Source organism: Eleginops maclovinus, chromosome 10, assembly GCF_036324505.1.
Source record: "Eleginops maclovinus isolate JMC-PN-2008 ecotype Puerto Natales chromosome 10, JC_Emac_rtc_rv5, whole genome shotgun sequence".
NCBI lineage: Eukaryota > Metazoa > Chordata > Actinopteri > Perciformes > Eleginopidae > Eleginops > Eleginops maclovinus.
The window spans coordinates 2352862-2375581 of NC_086358.1; the positions used below are offsets into that span (position 1 = coordinate 2352862).

The 22720-nt window shown below is 41.1% G+C and overlaps 1 protein-coding gene and 4 non-coding genes across 5 annotated transcripts; all 5 read right to left on the reverse strand.

The window, feature by feature from the left end:
* Window positions 1-848: 848 nt before the first annotated feature.
* On the reverse strand, window positions 849-22233 carry LOC134870889 (arf-GAP with dual PH domain-containing protein 1). Its single transcript, XM_063893392.1, has 11 exons — window positions 21900-22233; window positions 14769-14896; window positions 12169-12260; window positions 9018-9100; window positions 7072-7184; window positions 6448-6594; window positions 4638-4721; window positions 4151-4213; window positions 3876-3947; window positions 3573-3801; window positions 849-1731 (listed from the first exon to the last, which is right to left on the reverse strand). The coding sequence occupies exons 1-11, from the start codon at window positions 21988-21990 to the stop codon at window positions 1703-1705; spliced, it is 1131 nt and encodes a 376-aa protein (XP_063749462.1). The 5' UTR covers window positions 21991-22233; the 3' UTR covers window positions 849-1702.
* Window positions 1889-1961, reverse strand: trnar-ccu (transfer RNA arginine (anticodon CCU)). Its single transcript has one exon. It is a non-coding gene; the product is annotated as a tRNA-Arg (tRNA).
* trnar-ccu (transfer RNA arginine (anticodon CCU)) lies at window positions 2462-2534 on the reverse strand. Its single transcript has one exon. It is a non-coding gene; the product is annotated as a tRNA-Arg (tRNA).
* On the reverse strand, window positions 2914-2986 carry trnar-ccu (transfer RNA arginine (anticodon CCU)). Its single transcript has one exon. It is a non-coding gene; the product is annotated as a tRNA-Arg (tRNA).
* On the reverse strand, window positions 3297-3369 carry trnar-ccu (transfer RNA arginine (anticodon CCU)). The gene has a single exon. It is a non-coding gene; the product is annotated as a tRNA-Arg (tRNA).
* Window positions 22234-22720: the final 487 nt, after the last annotated feature.

A 22720-nucleotide genomic window follows, 5' to 3' on the forward strand; every position in this document is an offset into this window, starting at 1 on the left:
CATCTTACCAGATCTGACCGTCCAGGTTTTTCCGCACCGCAGTGTAGGGGAATTGTACGGAAGAGGATAAGGGTCACGTGAGAAATAGAGTTTTGTCTTCAGTCTCAGAAACCTAAAATATATATGTTTTTTATTTGAAATAAAAAAGATTTTTGACCCCTTTTTTTTATCCTGAGTTTTTTATTTTATTATCCTGAAAAAATACATCTTTATATTTTGTTTTTCTGAAAATCGCAGAGTTTTGACTTTCAGGAAATAAAGAATACAAATCTCCGAAAAAATAAATATTCATTTCAGAGATAAGTCACACCTATTTTTTTTACGAACTTTGAATTCTGGAAAAATCAATAATAATTTCAAAATTGCAGAATTCTGACTTTTAGGGAAAAAAAAATGTTTTATTTATTTTTAAAACTTGTGCAATTCTGACTACAATTAAAACATACCGAAAATAATAATCATCTGTTATTCTTAGTCTTAATGCAAATCATCAAAGCAAAATCAGCGTAATGATCTGTCTTCAGGTGATCTGGTGTTGATTTCTCATCTAATCTTGATCAACTAAGTCTTTCCCAAACTGTCAAACTATTCCTTTAGTTTGCATTGCTGTTGTCCAGTGAAACAACTCCCTAAAGTAACAGAAGAACTTCATCTGCTGGGTAAATGGACGTAACTGCACCTTCATAATCATTGGCTTCACACTTTGCTTACACGTTGTTTTTCCTGGATGTGCTCAAATAAACCCACCTCGTGTTGAAACATTTGTCATACACTATCCAGACCCATATCTGCAAGAAATGTCCCCCAAAAAATCAGCCACTCCCACTTGATTTCAGCTTCATCTGTATTCACGTTAGTTTTTTTTAATATTGAAACAAACTTGTCACTGTGATTCCAGGGTCAACACAACACTGTGTCTTCAAAACCAGATGGTCAAACAAAACCAGTTGCAGAGTAGAAGTGTTGTATAAATTACAATCCTGTCACATTACAATCCTTTTAAAAGCAGCAACGACCGTCTACGATGATATGTCCGACAATAAATAAGAGAACACTGGAAGTCGTAAAGGAACCCTGTCCGGATCGGCCACCTTAACAGCTACGGTGATCACTGAGAGATGTGTGTTTATGCATATTTGTTGTTAACAGCACTTTGTAGGTTTCAGGTTTTTAACAGGGTCTCAGTGCCAGAGGTTCAACCCCACAGCATCCTCAACAGAAAACTCCACACACACACACGCACACACACGCACACACACACACACATACACACACACACACACACACACATTTTAAGCCACTGTCATCAAAACTGTACATTCAATAAATTAACAATGCATTGTCTTTGTTATAAGCAACCAGTGAAATGACTCTAGATTACATAATTACATTAGATCACAGGTAGGATGACCCAGACGAGAGGGGGGGCGGGGGGGGAGGGGATCCACTGAGGAAAGGTCGGATGGTAATGTTTAGCACGAGTTTGGTAGGCGCATAGTGATGACATCATCTACCCTCTGGGCCTTCAGTCCCATTTGAGTTCAAGTTTTCTTCACACAGATAGGCTCCAGTCCCTTCTTGTCTCTTTGTTTTCCTCCTCTTTATCCCCACTTCCTCCCCACATGGTCTCACGTTGGGAGAGTCTCTGATCTGAAGGAGACTTCTTGGGTCGGTCCAGTTGAGTCGTGTCCTCCTGCCATCTTCAAGGCTTGTGTTTAAAATGGGCCTCCACTGCAAAGACACAAGAGAAGAAGTAAGTTCAACCAGTTACAGATGGCCCGAGATGTGACTCAAACCTACAAAGGCAGGCATAGGAAGGTAGCAGCTGATCCATTGTAGTGTGGGTTAGAGGCCCAGCACACATTAAAAGCATTATTCTGCTGTCAATCACCCCAGATGGGACTCGAACCCACAATCCCTGGCTTAGGAGGCCAGTGCCTTATCCATTAGGCCACTGGGGCTCAAAAGCATGCATCAACACCATTTTTCCAGACCTGTAGCACCAATATAAATCAACAAATCTGAATAGGAAATCTGGAAATTGTGCCTGAAACCTGCAGTCTTTCAAATGCCACTTGGTGACGCCACTGAGGCCCAAACCAGTGTCCATACACTCCATGCTTATGACCCTTTCAGAGTGACAAACACATGTCACAGTTCTGTTCACAAACAGCCAAAACAAAGGAGATGTAGGAGGGTGTTTGTTGTGTTAGGTGCGGCGCTGTCCGTGGTTCTGAAGCATGAGGCAAGAGACGGAGGACAGTTTCTTTGCCTAGTGTTGAAACCAGCAGAAGCTTACGTATTAGTCACGAAAGAGAAGCACCATGTTCAGTATTTAGGCTGTAAAGGGCCCCACAAATCTACAATACCTGGCTTAGGAGGCCAGTGGCTGATCCATTGTAGACCGGGTTAAGGGCCTCTCTCACTGCACGAAAGCTAGAAATGCTGATCTGCTAGAGATCACCCCAGATGGGACTCGAACCCACAATCCCTGGCTTAGGAGGCCAGTGCCTTATCCATTGGGCCACTGGGGCGTAAAATGCCAGGTGTCCTTCAGTTTTGTACACATCGCATCAATATAAAGCAATATAACCGATATACAGCCACAGTGTTCACAGCTGTTTGTTGTTTAAGGTGTGGTTCTGTCCATGGTCCTGAAGCACAAGACATAGATAGACAGAACGCAGCTTCTTTTCCTACCGTTGAAAGTCGCTACATGACTACGCTTTCTTTATTAGATGTATACATTGATCATGAAACAGAAGCCCCATGTTTTGTTTAGTTATTTCGGCTGAATATGGGATTCAAACCTACAATACCTGGCTTAGGAGGCCAGTGGCTGATCCATTATAGCGGGCCCAGCACTCTTTTCTTGCACGAGAGAGACAATAATCAAATTTTTCTGCTAGAGATCACCCCAGATGGGACTCGAACCCACAATCCCTGGCTTAGGAGGCCAGTGCCTTATCCATTGGGCCACTGGGGCACAAAATTCCACATTTTTGCCAGCTTTCTAGTCATACAGGACACAAACAGTGGTCTTAAATGAGTTACAATGGCCTCTTCCAACCTCTTGGAGCACGTCTGGTTCCTAAACAACCTCAGTCAAAACACCACTGAACTGAGTTCTGTTCCAGTACAGTGCTGGTGCTGGTTTGATTCCAACCAACAACAAACCTGTTGCCTTTTTCCACCAACTCATGATGCCTTCATTTACAAGGTAACATTAACCTCGTACTTCTCCCAAACACTAATATGAACCCATAGACCTCATAGTTAAGGGCCCAGCTGTCAATCACCCCAGATGGGACTCGAACCCTCAATCCCTGGCTTAGGAGGCCAGTGCCTTATCCATTAGGCCACTGGGGCTTTACGTCGTACATTATCATCAGTTCACGTCACATATATCCACTTCGGACAATAGAGGAAGCACAATGTGAGGGCTTGAATGAGATACAGAGGCCCCTGATGCTTCTGTGACGGGAACAAAGGGTAGACAAAAGGAAGAGGAGGGGGACAAACATGGAGACACGGAGAACCAGAGCTATAAATTAGGACCAAATGTCCCTCACCTGCGTATTCCTGCGGCCTCATTGGTCGGTTTATGACCCTCTGGAAGGCCGATATCCAATCACGCTGCTCGGCCTCGGTCTCGCAGGCGAACAGGAACTTCCTGTCAGGCGTGACGATGGTGATGCCGTGGCTCCAGTGGTGTCCCTGCGTGGTGGGGGGCAGGCCGGAGAGCACGGTGTAGCTGTTCTCCTTACTGCCGATGAACACCTCTCCGCGGGCGTAGGCGTCCTGGGAGACAGAGGAAGTACGGTGAAGACACGGAGCGATCAGACAGAAGTAAAGGAAGCATAATGAGGTCCTACCAGAGGGTCTTTGAAGTACATGAGTCTCCTGTCATCCATGGTGAACCACCTCTTCTTAAAGCCCTCTGTGTGCTGAGGCAGAGCAAGAGACACCGTTACACACTGAAGAGAGGATTCATTATTGAGGGAAGTTGAGATGCAAGTGTCAATCAAGTTAGGTGAGAAATAAATGTAATTAAAGTATACATCACGCTTTCAAATTTGGGTAAATGTAACTATAGAAATTTGGTGTAGTTAATACATAATTCCAGATTTGACGTCAAAAAAGCACCAACCTTTGGACCGGTTTTCTCCATGAATCCTTCCTTCATGAAGTTTCGGGTGAGTTTAGGCACCAGCTGGAAGAGAGGAATAATAGATGGATGATGAAGGGGACTATCATTAATATCTAAAACGACAATGTAGGGCAGTCTGTGCCTGAAAAAATCACTTATTTGACTAAATGATTTGGTTGACTTATCGATAAATTGATCGGCCAATCTGTAAAACCGAGATCTGTAAAATCTGTCAAACTTTCTCTTCAAAGACTTGTGAAAAAATAGGACATAACTGAGTCCCCTATGCATGGGTAGTCCTAAAATGCTTTGTGATTAGACACCAGGAGAAACAACACCCACGCACAATACTGGAGAGGCATCCTCTACAGCTACCAGTCGACAGTACATTTTTTATGACCTCCTAGGGACTCGAACCAGTAATGGTCCCAAACCAAATCCCTACAGACAGAGCTGCTGCTGGCCCATTATGTAATTACAAGCTCACCTCCTCGTCACTGGCTCCAGGGAAGGCCACCTGCAGGTAGTGGAATCTGGCCGCTCTGATAGCATTGAACCAGTCGACCATCTCCTGTAAAACACACACACACACACACACCCACACACCGTCAGTGTAGGAATTCACACCGTCTCTATTCCCCGTCGGCTCAGAGTGAGTGATGTGTGTTCTTTCTCATCACTGAGGTGTATTCAGAGGCCTCTGTGCTGTGAGGATGCTGCAGAGCTGTCGATAACAGCACCACAGAAGAAGAGTGACGGTGACACCGAACGAACCCGATGAACTCGTCCTGTCTCCGCCTGCAGTGACACCCACCCCCAGCAGAGGGAGCCGCGCCATGTCTGTTCCTACATCCTGAATATATTGCTTTACTGTCTGTCTCCTTTTTAATATTCTCTTTATTTATTAACTCGTCATCTATCTGTCTTTCTCTGGCACACATATATATCAATTATTTGAATGTGGAAGTTTATAATTAAAATCTCAAGCGTTTATAAGTCAAACGGTTAAAAATCTGCACTACTATTTCTTATAATCGTTGACATTTTGAGTGTATGCTCTGACCTCATCCCTCCCGACTAAGGAAGCACCCTACTGAGGACAGCAGGGGGTGGCTGGAGCCAAAGATAACCCTCCTCTCCTCCCTCATGGGGAAGGTTTTCTACAGGTGGATGCTTGGGCTTCTTTCCATGATTACATTGAAATCTATTTAGGAAAACGACACCAAAATAATCAAACTAAACGTGCAAAAACTACAGACTTTATTTTGCTAATTCATCAATTTTTTAAGATATTTTTGTGGCAATTTCTACGTTTGTTTTTGCCAATTCCTCCTCTATTTTTTATATTTTTTCAATGCATTTCCACAATTTGTTCTGCATGTGGATGTAGACTAGGGCTGCACAGATTATTTTCACTGATGATGACTGGTGATTAATTGTGTCGAAAACAACCCTTTTAGTACTGTTTTAATTAAACCCTACAGTTTTCCCTGAATTTGGATGCAGACACCTTTGATTTAAAGCTGAAAGTCCACATTTTACCTTTGCAGTCATTTCCTTACAGCCAGAAAAACTGTGTCAACTTCTCCCTGTAGCTGCTGAGGACACTGGTACTACAAATGAAGCGTTACGCAAAAAGCCAAAAGCAAATGAATTATTGAGGGACGTTCCCAAGTCCGAGTGTGTTTAGTAAAGCAGACAGCATGCATATTATACCACCAGCCCTGAATTAATGCACGATAAGACGTGGCATGGAGCGTAAGAGAAGTCTTGCACAAAGTGTTTATGGAGTTAGGGAGTAAATGTTGATTGCGCAATGTAATGGCTAATAGGAAATGACAACATTGGTTCTCTTTAGGCCTTGTTTTTTACTCCAAAACAATCATTCTGCAACCCAAACAGGAAGTGGATAACACTTGTGTTTACCTTGGTAGCTATCCCCAGTTCTTCTTTGCATTTATTATCCCAAAGAAATGGAAACGGCAGCTATAGTGGAACAACCAAAGTGTGATTGTTTTTCCAATGAAAGCAATTAGCATTAGCTTCAAAGTCGCTATAAGTCACAGGACGACATATCACCCTAATTTGCATACACTTCTGGGAAGAGGGGAGGGAGAGAAATTAGGTATAAGAGCCTCGGACTGTGATGAGCAGCGCTGGATATGAATTATAATACAATACCCTTGTTTTTCACTCATGCTCTGAAACGGCTGCTATATTTGTAGGCGCTTTAAGGAGCAACGTGTTCAGTGATATCAGTTTAAAGCATGTGAGCAAACAGGAGGTCATCTGTGTACCTTAGCGTCGCTGTGGTAGACGAAGATGTTCCTTGTGCTGTTGTCTTTCAGGTAGGTGATCTGCAGGCCGCACGGGTTGCCAATCTTAGCAGGCTGGAAGGTGGCGTTCAGGGTCTCGATTTTCATCATGGCTTTGGGATCCCTGGCCTTAGGGGAGGAGGACATGAACCAAACGCAGGACTTAGTACACGTTGAACACGTCTGATCAAACTGCTCCTTTGTTTTTACACATCTGTGATCAGAAGAAGTGCTAAACTACATTTTACCGGTGCATCTAAGTCAAAACCACGCCACCAAATCAAATGATTTAGTTAGTTATTTAGCCTATCATTTATCTATTTAGCCTATATTTTAATTTGGAAACTTTAGGTCTATATATTGCATGTATTGGCTGTGGCTTTCTTCTTCTTGACTAGATTAGCTTAAATTACTCCATATCCTGAAGTGAGAGCATATTTGTAAAAGGGAGCAAATTTCAATCCTGCTTTAAACCCGAGTGAAAGGGACTTGAACACACAGTTTTTAGTGATTGTAATGTTATGTTTAAGGTCAGTTTTCTTGTCTTAAATGGCTTGTTATTTCCACTAGGAACCCCCTTTAATTCCCGCTGCATCATCCTCTTACATCCTGCTTGTTGAAGTACTTCAGCGCGCCCTCCCTCTCCGACAGGATGAACTTTCTGCTGAGGAACTGACCGTTGTCTCGTCCTCGTTTCCACAGAAAACCCTCCCTGTACCCTGAGCAGAGAGGACAAGAAAAAAGTGTGGGGTTGTTATGGGAAAAAGGAGATTAAAACAGAGGTGTGATAGTAAGCGATGGTGTAAGGTGAGAGCAGGAATCGTTTGAAATCACATTTAGAAGAGGAGGATGAAAAGGGAGGACACCCAGGAGGCACACAGACCAGAGAGGGCAGAATTGAGCAGGAATTATAAATAAATGACTTCCTCTAAAGACCAAATCACATCTTTTCTTCCATGTTATTGATATCCTGTAATGTCTCCTTGTTGTTGTTCTTCTTCTTCTTCTCCTCCTCCTCCTCCTCCTCCTCCTCCTCCTCCTTCTTCTTCGTCTTCTTCTTCTTCTTCTTCTTCTATTTTGGGAGAAAGGCTTGGCCCACACCGCCTCCCTTTCTGTCTTTTCTCGTCTATTCTCGTCACGCTGGGATGTGTTTTTCTTTCTAATCTGGATCTATTTTTGCGACTTAAGAAGTGACTCATTTGACATTTGAGCCATTAGACCGATGATGTGATTCAGAGTGCTTTACAATGATTCAATTATGGGATACCATTGCACTTAAAATGACACGTCAGGGATGAGAGAGGAGTTGGTTTGTCTTGAATGATGACGTGGAAAAAAAGTGGCTTCTGTTTTCTCTTAGGATTGAGGATTTGTTGATGTTTTAAAACCCCCTTGAAGGTATTTAAAAGACACAAACACTTTCATGAATGCACAAGCATACACTCATATGCCGAGTTTGATAAAATAGAGCAATTATGGTCAATCTTTTACGCCAATCTTGCGTTGTTTACCCTTCGATAAGCAGAACCTTGAAAACTCCTCAGACCAACATTTCCCGGTGGATTAGAGGAGCTGGAGTTCAATTAACCTGAAAATGTTGTTGCGTTTCAGGCATAGGCAGACTGCCTGAGAGTATGGGTGGTATTACACACACACACACACACACACACACATACACACACAGAGTTGAATAATGTGAGTCATTCTGCCAACTCTATTTGTGCATTCATGATCTCTTCATCATTCATTGAGAGGGACATGACATTTGGTGTGTGTGTGTGTGTGTGTGTGTGTGTGTGTGTGTGTGTGTGTGTGTGTGTGTGTGTTGGCATTAACTTGGCCCTCCACAGCGGCCAATGATGATATTGATCGTGTCTATGCAAAGGATTGGAGGAAGGAGAAGAGTGTGAAGGAAGGAGGCGACATGGAGGGTTATCGATCAATGAGGTAATGTATGTGAATGTCTCATGTCCGAGAGTCACACACACACACACACACACACACACACACACACACACACACACACACACACACACACACACACACACTGAACAGAGAGGAAATCAATGGCAGAGACAGGCTTTTAATAAGGAGAAGGTAGAAGAGAGCTTTAGAGTAAAGAAAGTGTGTGTCAAACATTCGATTGAAGGTCTTCTTTTGGGTGATATCTCTTTCAGAGACTCGCTTAATTGAGCTCCCACTTAAGCATTTAGTCGCCTTTTAAACACTTTGATGGTAATACATTCAGATAAGGAGACGAGGAAAGAATATCTTGCTTCTCTTCAGTCTTAAACTTAAACTAGAGGTGGTTATAAGCTTTTCTCTTCATGCATTTTTAATTTCGGGACTGACGATTGTTCAGACGGACCATTTTCCCGACAACAACTCTAGTCTGAAAAATGCCCAATTGGACTAAAAGCCCATGGGTCCAAAAACAAAACGTTCATATTTAACATGTAGACTTGAAAGTGGTATTAGTATCCTCTGCTTACTCTCATTGCAATGCACCTAAGGACACACTGATACACAATAATAGAAAGGGATGTGAATACCTGCAGAGTAAGGCTCCTGTTTTTCGATGAACTCAAACTCGTTCCTCTCGTACTTGGCTCTGATCCACTGCTCTCTCAGCATCCTGCAGACACAGAAACACACACACAAGTATCCTTTATATCAAATACTCACTTCACTTGGTCTACACACATAAGGTATAAAGACCTTTCTGTACAGTATTATTAAACGAGAATTATTATACAGACACATATCTGAGTTTGAGATTTTATTTTATTCTTTGTAAAAAGTTATGATTTTGTCTATTATTATTATTATTTTTATTATTATTATTTTTTTATTATTATTATTATTATTATTTATTATTTATTATTATTATTACTATTATTGTTATTATTATTACTATTATTATTATTATTATTATTATTATTACTATTATTGTTATTATTATTATTATTATTATTACTATTATTATTATTATTATTATTATTATTACTATTATTGTTATTATTATTATTATTATCATTATTATTATTATTATTATTATTATTATTTTCTTTTTGAAAAGGTAATCTATACTATATCTATGTTTAAATTCTACTAAATTATAATTATTATTACTAATTTATCATATTTATTTTTGATTTATATTAGCACTAATTGGATTTCCAAGCATGAGAGGAGCTAATACTGTTTAGAAAATAATATCTGTATGCTGATATAATAAGCTTTGTTGGTAAAGCACCTGTCATGCAAGAATGTAGTCCGTAAGTGCTTCACAGAGTAGAATATTGACTCCTCGTAAAATAGTCATAGAAAATTGATATCACAGTTCCCAGTAAAAGACTGAAAAATAAAAATAAAATTAGCATTACAATTTAAGATGATATAACTGTGCAGTAAAAGGAGGATAATGCAAATTCTCATTGTGAATAATGGCAGCGCTTAATTACCCAAAAAGCAGGTGATGGTTTAACATGCATCAGAGTGCATTTCTTAGCCTTAGATTGTTGAAGTAAAGGTAACTTTAATGCACATATTCTCTTATCTAACATCATATCTATAACTGCTAGCTGTAGCTTTTTATCCCCCCCAAACACACACACACACACACACACACACACACACACACACACACACACACACACACACACACACACACACACACACACACACACACACACACACACACTGAAAGGGGTATTGATTAATACAATGGCTGACCATTTTTTCCCTGTTTTCCATTTTGAACACTAGCCCTGTTGTTTGTGTAGGTCCTGATTAAACTGAATAATGGAACGGGCCTTGAGCTTAAGTTCAACAACGCTCTTTTGTTTCCCCACTTTCTCCCAAAGCTGCAGCTAAATCTCAACGATAGACCTTCAACAAATGGCAACACATCACCATGCCAATTGTCTCTCTCATGCTGTTTCCTGTTTTTCTGCCTGTATCTCAAACTGAGCGGATTTCCCTTTGAATGACACCTTCTAGTGACTGGATCCAAACCCTGTTTTCTCAGGGCGGGGGGGAAAGTGAGTGAGTGAACACAAACAGACAGCATGGCACACACACCGATGAGGACACTTTGATCCGGCGCCACCTAACTTAGCTCTGCTTCTGTCTGTTTCAATCACAGAGGGTGGCAGACAGAGAGACAGAAATGGATGGACGAGCTTAAAATGTCCGAATAAATCTCGGTCACTAACTTAGCTTACAAGCAGAGGGTTTGAAGGAGATAAGAGATATATTAGTGTTTACAATGCAATTTATACTTTCCCATGTTAGCTTTATTTGAAGGTAATTCACAAGCCATCCACTAGTATGTGATGGACTTAAATTAGATCCACATTTACCAGCTGCAACACAGGCATACTTGCTTTAGAAAGAAAGACAGATGATGAGTTCTTTAACTTTGTGTAATTTAAGTATATTTTGATGGTAATTCTTGTGTACTTGGACTTCAGTAACATTTTGAAGGCAGGATGTCTAATTATAATACACACTATGGTATTTTTACTCTCACTTAAGTACAAGATATAAAGGACTTAGTGTACAGCAGCTTTCAGAAACAGTAAAATATATAAGTGTACAGAGCTGTGAGAGTTGTCAAATAAGCATGTAACAATCTGATGTGATTCTAAAGTACTGAAAAGGAAATTGAAAATCGGTCAGGGAGGTGTCAATACTTTGCATAGGTCATTTACACACAAAGAGAAAGAAGAAGTGATATCTAAGCTGCGAGAGGTGTGAAAAAGAACAGTGTATGTGTCTAAAGTGTGTCACTGCTTCTGCACTGTAAGTGTTGGCATCACTTTAACATCCTCTGCATTCAGCATTCACACACATGACTGTAAAGCTCAACAAAAGCCAAAAGCACATAAAAATGCAAATAGAAATAGCCTTTCTAAAATAAAAAACCTTCATAAATTCACTAAATTTAATACAAATATGAATAATGGACCTTGTTTAAAGTTTGAGGAGGTTTGGCAACAGTTTGATGGGCATCTCTGTAACACCGGTGGCAATATATCACTTTTTTTTTTACTGACATTAACGGTGGCTCCTTTCTCTTCAACCATCATTCATTTCTTACATGAGGGGACGTCCTCAAAAGCAAGCTGTAAAGCACTCAGTCTTTTTACTATTTATATCAAAACATAAGTGAACTTACGAGTCAGCTTTGATATTTTGTTCACTGAAGGTTATTACACATTTACCCACAACATTGACCTTTAAGAGATAGCATCCAATATTACAGTCTACAGTGGAGAAGTGCCAAAAAAAAAGAGCTGGTTGTATAGTTAGCCTACCTGGTTGTTTATTGAGAAAGAATTAGCCTACTTGCTAGTTAGCTTACATGGTTGTTTATTGAGAATGAATTAGCCTACTTGCTAGTTAGCACACATAGTTATTTATTGAGAATGAATTAGCCTACTTGCTAGTTAGCCTATATGGTTACAATCATGTTAGCTAACTAGCAAGTAGGCTAATTCCTTCACATTAAATACCAATGTTAAAAGGACCTAATTGCCAAGTTGATAATGTAACAAGGTAGATTTGTCACTATTTTGATGATATTTTCTATTTCACGTCAGAAAAACTGTATATTTTCAGACAACAGACATTGAACTGCTTGTATATAAACCATACTCTCTGCACCATAAGGTCATAACTTCAATAAAAAGCGCTTACTTGCAGTCGGTGTGTGTTGGTCTGTAGTAGAAAGCAGGAACCTTCTGCTCATATTTGGCCTTGGCTGCATTGTTTCCAGTGGCAGAGACTAACTGAAAAGGAGACCAAAAAAACACAACCTGTTCATATACACACTTAATATTCACTTTCATGGAATATATGCAGCACTTGTGAATGGAAAGTGGGGTCAATATATCAAACAGCATGTTTAAAAAAGGGTTACTAACCACAGTTTAAAGGTATTTTATTCTGAAAACCCCAAGTAAATTATTCTCATTTGGATTTCAAAATAAAATCATTTATGAAAAAAAAAGGTATAGGGCTTCTTTAACACCAACCTTTCAGTGTTCACATCCCAGACACATTTGGGATGAGATTATCTATTGAACATCTAGTCAAATAAATCCTTTTGTGTCTGTTAGACAACAGTGTCTCCTCTAATTGTGGATGTTTTATTGAAGCGGGACTACAGCCGCTCCAGAAGTCTTAACAATAAAGCTCTGGCATTTCAAAACCACATCTAAATTATCCCTATACTACAGTTACAGAATGTGAGATTCATCACAAAGTATTAATAAACCTGCAATCAGATCTAATAGTCCAACACATCTAATACTCTTTCATGTGGTTTTACCCCCAAAACACCCACTACTGCAGTGTCATTTCTACATTTACCTCACCAAACCTCACTCTCCCCTTAAGTCAAATCCCCTTAACGTCCCAATTACTGTCCTCCCACACCTCCAGCCTCCTGTTTCCTCATGACTCATGCCAGCATCACCTCCCCTAAAAGTCCCTTTTTGTCACAGAGTGGTGTTAAAGCGCTGACAAATCCATCCACGGCACAACTTCTCACCACCGCAGCAGCAGAGCAAAAGAAAGCAACACTTTTTGATTAGTCCAACAAACAACAATCTCAAAATGTATCTCTGTGTGTTGCAAAGGAGCTGATGTATTTCTGAAGCAGGCATAGAGTATTACACTCAGCTTCTTTTTACACACCAGGGATAAACGGTGTCACTAATGCAATGATACTCCATTGATCCTGAATGATTTCCTTCCAGCGGGAGGTCAGAGGTCAGGGTCAGCTGAAGAGCAATGATCTTGAGCAGATAAGACTGAGATATCTTGCACAGGGACTGGAGATATGTGGAGGTTTCACAGCATATCGAATCATTTTTAATGGAAGAATCCACTTTTTTCCCCACATTATTGGTCCGTTCAGGTTCCTGTAATTCTGTTGTAACATATTCAAGGCTTCATCCAAACAAATGTGTTTTAGGCTGTTTTAAACTCTGAACTTTAGCCTCATGTACGCCTTACTGCCACACTATTCAGGCCACTTCCGACCCCTTCAAAAAAGTACAATATGTTTAAAAGATGCTACTTTCCAAAAACTTAAGGGTTGGTTTTATTCTGAACAGCTAGAGCTTTTGAGCTTGATGACAGACAAAAACAACCTTTGCTTCCTCATGGTTAATCTTATCATAAGACACTTCTTAAAGAATAGGAACGGCTTCTTTGTTTACTACCTGCGTGAATTCAACGTGGTTAACAGATGCACGGCTGACCTTTTCTGTCTATAGTAGCAGCTGTTCTGCAATGATGTGGCATTTTGTAATCCTCCTTTGCCTGTCTCTTATTTTTTTTAAGCCATATATGACAATGTCTACATCCAGCAGCTTCTTATTTACTCCAGCATGTGCATGTCAAGTGTACGTTATTAGTTAGTTAGTAGTCATGTTAGCATGGACAGAGAATATATCTGAATATGGATCTAAATTGTTCATTTGCTGGGAGAAAACTAAACAAGGCAGCCTCAAACCTCCTCCCTGACCCACCAGCACCAGGCAGTGTTTTAATGAGACTGCACATACTGCACAATGGATAATAACCCTCGCTTTGGCTTCATTGCACTCAACACATTTCCCCATCCTGCTCTTTTTCTGTCATAGTGTAAAAAAATGTCCCCCCCCCCACCACGACTACGTTGTTTCCATAGAAACTAAAAAATAATGGCACAGTTTGAGACTCTGTGGTTACCAGGGGCTCCATACTTCATAGTATGGGTCTGTGTTGCATTCTTTTTCTTAAATTCACATCTTTAATTTGCATTTTTATGTTGAACGAAGTGGGATTCAAACAAAATCAGTATGCAGAACTAAGAATTAAGACACGATTCTCAATGTCTTTAGATTGGGCTGGATGGAAAAACAATTAGTGCAACCGGATTCATTCTTAAAGGAACAGTACCAGCATGTTTGGGATGTATACGTATTTATTCCCAAGAGGTAAATCCAATTCATGTTCATTTCCTGGAGTAATGTTTATTGTTCAGTAAAAGAAAAATGTTAACACAAAGTAAATGCATCTTGTCTTTTTTCAAATATAGCCAATTTAATAACATATACAACCACAGCCTTAACTCTAGCAGTAGTTCGGAAACAAAGGCGTTACTTGAGGTCAGACAAGATGGATTTCTGTGTGTAATATTAAGAGAATCCTGCTGCCGTGTGCAAGATTTCTTCAGGATTCGAACATGTTTCTGATGGATGTATCCCTAGATGCAGTGTGAGTATGTTTGGCATTCACCGCCTTACCTCCACCTCACTGGCATCCCAAGTCTCCTGGACAGATTTGACCCGGCTGATGTGAGGGATGCTGCGGTGGAGGAGCGAGCAGGCCTGGCACACAAACACACCCAGAGTCAGCGACGCCCACTCCGGCTCTGCAGGACAGAAAGAGATAGAGAGGGAGAAGCATGGAGGTGAGGGGAGGGAAGCAAGAGAGAAGGGGAGAAATTAAATTTGGGGCAAAGCGGCACAGAAGGGCGACAGAGAGAAGGGTGGTGGGGTGGAAGACAGATAAGGGAGGAGAAAATCTTGTGATAAAAGAGCCACAGAGAGAACACCAGCTCGAGGTTCAGGATATAAATACTGATAGTAAATGAAACAGATATATAGATAGATTAGTGACAGGAAGCAGAGCGCATGAGATCTGATCAGTAGTCAGCCGGGGTAATTATAAGGTTAGCTGCACCAACAAACTCTCACACTCACACACACACACACACACACACACACACACACACACACACACACACACACACACACACACACACACACACACACACACACACACACACACAGAGAGAACACACTCATTGTTATATGCTTATTAGAGCTGCAGACATTGATTCCAACTGTTTTGAAAGTCATTTTTCATGCAAATATGGCAGAAAAGGGCTGTTTTCAGACTCTCAAATAGCAGATTTCCTGTTTTATCTGCTTTGAATCAGAATAAACTGACTTCCTATAGGTTTCGGACTGAGAACAAACACAATTTTGAACTTTTAGAAGTCCTAATGGACAGTTTTTATTATTTTCTGAATTGTTACAGACCAAAAAATGTACTGGAAAATGAATCGATAATGAAAATAATCGTTGGTTGCAGCTTTATTGGCATCTGATTAACACACACTTGACTCCAGCTCTTGTCATCCATCAGTCAGAAGATGTTTTTCTCTCTGCAGCGTGAAACATGAGCAGGGGCTTACGTGGGTGTTCAGTAAAGGTACATGTGAGTCACAGTATCACACGTAGACTTTGAATCTGTCCATGCAAATGAAGTCAGAGACGCAGTGTGTCAGAGAAAGCGACAGAGAGAGACGGATTCAGAGCAGCGAGAAAGAAGGGTCGGACGTTTTCCACTGAAGGCAGAAACAAGTCTATGATTGAAGTTTAGTGAGTTATAAAAAGAAACATTTGAAGAGCACAACTGAGCTGAACCTTACCAATGAATAACCACATTTTGAACTACAACAGACAAAACTAGCCAGTTAAATAATAAATAACACAACGTTAAAAAGACTACATTTAAACATGTGTCAGTGTTGTGATTTTGGACGATCAACTGAGAGTAAAACTTTATTTCAAATAAGACTTTAATTAATTTAATATTTTACTTTATTAATTAATACTTATTTTATTTTTATAAACATAAAAGTATAAAGCATTTGTTTTATTATATTACATTTATATTTAGAACAAATATATTTATTATATATTTGTTCTGTCTGATTATATTTTTACTTTAGGGCGGAATTTCTTCCTCGTCTTTCTCTCAGTTTATAAAAAATGAATGGTCAATAATTAATTCATTTACAATTCTTTAGTTTAGATCAATTAATTTGTTGATTGATCTTTAAAATATCCTGATTAAACCACAATGAAAAAAGAGAGTGTGTGTGTGTGTGTGTGTGTGTGTGTGTGTGTGTGTGTGTGTGTGTGTGTGTGTGTGTGTGTGTGTGTGTGTGTGTGTGTATACTGTACAGTGTATTTTCACACGTGTTAACAGGCATTGTGTATGCATGGCCACAGCCTACTGAGAGTCCGACTGCAACACTCAACAGTCACCACAGTCACTCCCTCTGCGGCGAATCTACCATTTCTCACACGAGGAGGCCCTCAGCGTGGTGCGCGCACACACACAGACACACACACACACACACACGCATGCACAGAAAGAGTGTGTAATGCTCACGGGAATCATATGAGAGGGAAAGGAAAGAGAGGGAAAGGAGGGAAAAGGGGAAAGGAGATGTTTGTCCTCATGAGGCCGGAGAAGCAAAGATGGAGTAACCGTAGAGGGAGAGGAGGAGATGAAGGAGAAGGAGAAAGGAGGAAGATGATGGTGGGGATGGAGGAAGACGATGGAAGGGATGGAGGAAAAAGAAAGGAGGATGAGTGTGTGTTCTTTATCGTGCAGAGAGGAGATCTGAGAGATTCCCAGAGGGAGTTACTGGCATCTACGATAATCTTCCCCCCATTTATCTCTTTTAACCAGCGACATTAGGTGATATTTATATGAAAGTCAACTCCTGGAGACGCCGCTTTGATGTGAACAAATCAAACAACTTGCTTTTTCTTTATTTTTAATTTGTTACATCTCCTCTCTGAGCAATTACACACCTACACAGCAGCAGCCACTGAGCAGTGAGGTCATCACCGGCTGAGTCAGACCTTATGGAGAAGCAGACAGCACTCATGGAGATTACTGTGGCCGCATGACTGAGTAACCACACACACACACACACACACACACACACACACACACACACACACACACACACACACACACACACACACACACAAACACACACGCAGGGCTTCCTCATCTACATGTTTCTCAACAGGACGACTGAGAACAACAGATGCACCGTGGCCGTGAGCAGGAGGTGGAAACTCCTGATGTAGTGTGACTCTGCTGATTTGTTGTGCGGTGCATATGCTGTGTGTTAAATAGCCCCGTCTCTGAGGAATGATTGACAGAAAAAAAGGGGAAGTATTTGCTCTTTATTTTCCATTTTTTCTTGAATATGAATATTAAATATATTACATTTTTATAGATGTGTATTGTATTATTGTCTGTGCCCTATTCGATTTTTATATCGACTGAAAGTCTGGAATATATTTTCCTTATTTATTTTATTCAATGTTTATTTTTTATTATATTTCATTAATTGTTATTTATAATACATTTAATGAATATAAATGTATTTTAATTTGATATGTTTTTTATATATGTTTATATTATTATTGTTCTATTTTGTATTTATTTTATTCCATGTTTTCTTTTATATTAAATGAATTATATTTTATAATAAATTATATGTTTATTACTTCTTTTTTAATTCAGAATAAAAGTGTTTTTAAATAATTAAATTAACTATATTTTGTGTTATCTTATTTATATATTTTTTGAGTACAGTAATTCTGATCATCACCTTTTCAAAGCTCCAAAATGTAGAGCCTGTGGCGTAACTGCAGGGGATAAATGATGAAGGGGCATACAATAGCAGCCCCTCTGCCTGTGGACATTCAGACACTTTCTGCATCTGCAGCAGTTCATCTGGATGTGCACACATCTGTCAGTGTGTCAGTGGTGGGGTTAATGATGAGACAGTCGGGACAGCAGAGGTTTTGACCCCTCATGTCTTAGCTAAAGCCCCTCAGGCACCAACACTGGCTTTATTTCTGCAGCCGTGGAGAATGTATTTAGTCTGAAAATGTCTTGAATATGCAAATTAGGCACCCCAGTATTTTTGGTAACTTCAATTAGGTTTATGTTTATGTATGAATGTATTTATTAAGGAGGGATTAGTTCTCCCAGTATGAGCTATAAAGAGTATATTTCTTGACGTAAGCATCTCTGAAGACAGTTTGAAGGTCACCGGCTAGAGTCTTTGATCTGTTACAAAGTGTGAGGGAACAGGGAACAATGGGAAAGGCAGAAAATGTTGTTTTTTCTCAAACTTTTCACTATAAAACCATGAGTGTGCTGCTATGGGGAGCCTGAAACCCCCCCCCCCCCCCCCCCCCCCCCCCCCCCGCCTATCTCATCATAGTTCCTGCAGCTTTTGCTGTTTCCACAAACACCTTCCCCAAACCCCCAGAGGACTGCTGAGGCTTTCCTCTGGAGGCAGAAACTCATTTGTGTGTCCTTAGCAGAGGGCAGAACTCCAACGGGCTGCAGAGAAACGCTGCTGTGTATAAACTCCTCTGTGAGCACCGGGAGAGGAAAGATAGGGGAGAAAACGCAAAGGTAAGGAAGGGCAGAGGAAGAATGACTAAGCAGTAAAGAAAACGCACAAGCAGTGTTGCCACTGTGTGTTTTAAGACCAATTACAGCAGGCAGGCTGTCAGGTTAATGGATGTTGTATCTGATGGGAAGATAGGACAGGGGTGAGGCAGGACAGCCAGGTCACTGCCTATAATGATGTGTCTTTACTCTGTAAGCCTGCAATAAAAAGGGTTTCATGTGATGTGGTGCAGGGGTGACGTGTTATTGTAGTACAACATGGAAGTTACCATCGCTGCTATCCCTTAGTTCAGCAGGATAATCTCTACATAAACTCCACTATTATAATAGTTGAAGCAAATGTTGGGCTATAAAGGAACTACAGCACGGTCACATGACTTCACCTCACCTCTGCTAAACTAAAGGCGGCTAATGTTGGGCTATAAAGGAACTACAGCACGGTCACATGACTTCACCTCACCTCTGCTAAACTAAAGGCGGCTAATGTTGGGCTATAAAGGAACTACAGCACGGTCACATGACTTCAACTCACAACCACTAAGCTAAAGGAGGCTGATGTTGGGCTATAAAGGAACTACAACACGGTCGCGTGACTTCACATCACCACCGCTAAGCTGCTAATATGCTATGCTAACTTGCTTCATGCTAAAATGCTACCCTACCTGTTACACCCTGTTTAACCTCCTGACCTCCTCCTAGGTAACCTTCTCCTGTTCAGGACATGTTTGTGTGTTTGCTCCGTGGAAATGATTTGTGGTGTTCGGAGCTGTAATGAAACTGTGATGTTTTTCCTGAAAAAGTCACAGCGATAAGATCCTGTCCCCATCTGGGAAAGAGCCACCTGCATCAATAATTCATATCGTGACTATTATGAGACGTGAATTATGAGCCTGATCTGGTAGCAGAGGGATGGAGGAAGATGTGTCTTGTTGATGGATGGATATCCAAACACTGGAGCCTCTCTCCTGAAATTTCATGACATAAGCCCAGCGATTGTAGATCATTTAGCAGCTTCACTAGCAGTTGTGTTAGCATGTGTAGCTCAAGGGAGACTGAGCACTTGTTGAGGGATAAAAGAGCATTTATGTCCCTCTGTTCCCCAGCTGGGATTCTCCTCAGTCACTCTACAATTACCAGCTTCTCTGATTATCCTGCTGCACAACACCGAACATCTGTCCCACCTTTGCTCCCCACAAAGCTAAATTTGATTATGTAATGATTGCAAAGGTGAGAGCGGCTAGCCTGCCACGCAAAACTAATGAACAATCTCAGTGGGGGAAACAATCGGATCCAATGTTTCCTCTGGCAATGTGGACCGTTGCACAACAGTTTAGGTCAAATAAGGCCATATGGGTTTCAGTAAACCAGCCAATTTATCCCAGACAAGACGGAGAGTCTGCAGCTGTCTCTGGGAGGCTGTACTCTGGCACAGTGGTGCTGTTAGATCAGCATAGCAACATGCCACCAATGACAACACCAGCATCCTGATGATAAGCATGTTTAGTGTTTCACATTTTAAATCAGCACTGAAGAGGCTAGTGGGAATGTGATCAATATTGCTTGTATTAGGTCACGAAGTAAAGCCCTGATTAGACATTAAATGACCACCATAAGTATAATAATTCATCCTGTTGAGACCATGAATATCTTATGGAAGCCCATTTCCATAAATGTGAAGAATAAAACGCATGCATGATGAGAACCCCTCTCTAGATATTACCTAATAGCTCAAAAATAATGAGCAAACTATCTTGAAAAGACGTTTTGTCATTGTTTTTGTATAGAAAGTAGTAATTTTGAGATACGATGTTATAGTCTCAGGATACTAAGTCAACAAAGCATCTTTTGTTTTCATTATAAGTCGTATAGTTGTCTTTTGCTGGAGGAAATGAGCTCCCATAAACATCCTTACTTCCTAAATTTCAAGACAATCCATCCAATTTTTGCCTAGAAATTTCACTCAGCAGTCATTAGGATACATCCTCTGGGAACCAAGAATGACTCTGACATTTTGTGCCAATCCACTGGGTAAATGTTGAGATATTTTTAAGGATAAATAAATACTTTAACCTGTAGCTTGTGGCACAAAAGAAATGTAGACAAATACTAAAGTCAGTCAGGTTTTCCCCCGGGAACAATTAATGTCTTTCACAAAATGCAACAGCAACCCATCCAACTGTTGTTTTCATATCCAAGACAAATAAACCAGCTATAGGGTGAGGCACATTATGTAATTTAAAGTATACTACGAAGCAAAAAGCCACATAAAAATGTCTGATTCATTCAAGCAGCTCGCTACCCAGCAACAACAATGTTAAGAGCCCATGTTCTGCCCATTTCTCAACCCCCTCACACCCTCTTGGTCAGGATGCAATCCCTCTCCAAGAGCTCAGAACAAACCTATCTCATGTCTTTGTTCGAGTGCCTCTGGCTCCCAAATCTGCTCCCCAACAGCCAGTCCTCAGAGGTGCCGTAACCAGGGCCGAGGAACAGGCATCCTGGGCGGCTCGGCTCCAAACACTGGGCAAGCGGCCCGAACCGGAGCCTCTGTGGCCAATCACTGGTTTATTGCCATTTTTCAGTGAGAAGAAGAAGAAGAAAGGAGTGGGAGGAAGAGTAGGGGAGGAAGAGAGAGAGAGGATTAACAAAAAAAGGGGGAAAGCATGAGAAGAGAGGGTGGAGAAAAGCTGATAATGACGAACAAATTGTGCCATTTAAATGAAAAACAAGACATGAGCAAACACCAATAATTACTGAGCCAGTGCTGCTGACAGTGTAGACCACAAGATAAGCTAACACACACTGTGGACACACACACACAGGGGATAGTTGACATGTCTTTGTGCACCCTCTCACACCATGACAGCCACATAGGAGTGTTGTATGTGTTTATGGCAGTCCAGAGTCCAGTCTCTGGGGACATATATGAAATAAAATGCTGAATTTCCACGTAGATCTCTTGTTCCAGGCCATTTGCCATCCTTTCTGGGCAAAATTCACTCACACCTGTCTGGTTTTGAAGCAGTAGTTTGCATGTTTCCCCAGCCTCTTACATGCATCACCTGCAGCTGCATGCACTGTCTCTAAGGTGGGTCCAGGAGTCGGGTTTTTTTTCCGGGGGAAAGGCTTACCTGGATTGCCGCAGTCTGCACACGTTCCGTTGCCCGGTCTCGCCAGCACGTCCTGCAGGAGCCGGTTGTTCCCCTCCGGTTCCTCCGCCATGCTGAGTCTATCGGTCCAGCAGCAGCCTCACCGCGGGGGGGGAAAGAAGGAGAAGAACAAGAAGGACATCCGCTGATGGAAGTCCGACAGAGAGAAAGAAAGAAAGAAAAGAGAGGCAGAGAGATACTCCTCCAATCCGACACAAGAGGAGGAGAAAGCCTGGAGCTGCTGGAGGAAACCTCTGTCTGTTTAATAGTTCTATTACTGAGACTGCATAATAATCAAGCCTACATGTTACCATCTCCTCCTCCCGCCCTCCTTTACTGCCTGTCTGCCTCCTCTCCCTTATCTTATAAGAGTGAGACATCCAGTGGTGGACTACCAGAACACATTTCTTTAAAGAGGCTCATTTTCGTTTTCATATTAGTGTCTCTCCTGGGACATGTCTCCAGGCTCTAATGTTCAGAAAGCTCTTTATGTTTCTCATTCTGCCTGTGCTGCTGCACCTATTTGCACCCTCTGTCTGAAACCAGAGCCCAGTCTGCTCTGATTGGTTAGCTAATCGGCTCTGTTGTGATTGGTATAAACCAGTTTACAGATGTCCCGCCCCTTAGCCTATCACATACAATGTGTTAAAGCGCCAGCCAATAGGAGCACAAGTGTTACCTAGTGGTGTCACTATGTTCTGGAACGTTGGGATTTTAGTCTTTGCAGACCATTTACATGCCTATAACACAAGTCAGGAGAGGGGAAAAAAAGTAGAATAGGGCCTCTTAGTCTTTCTTAAACC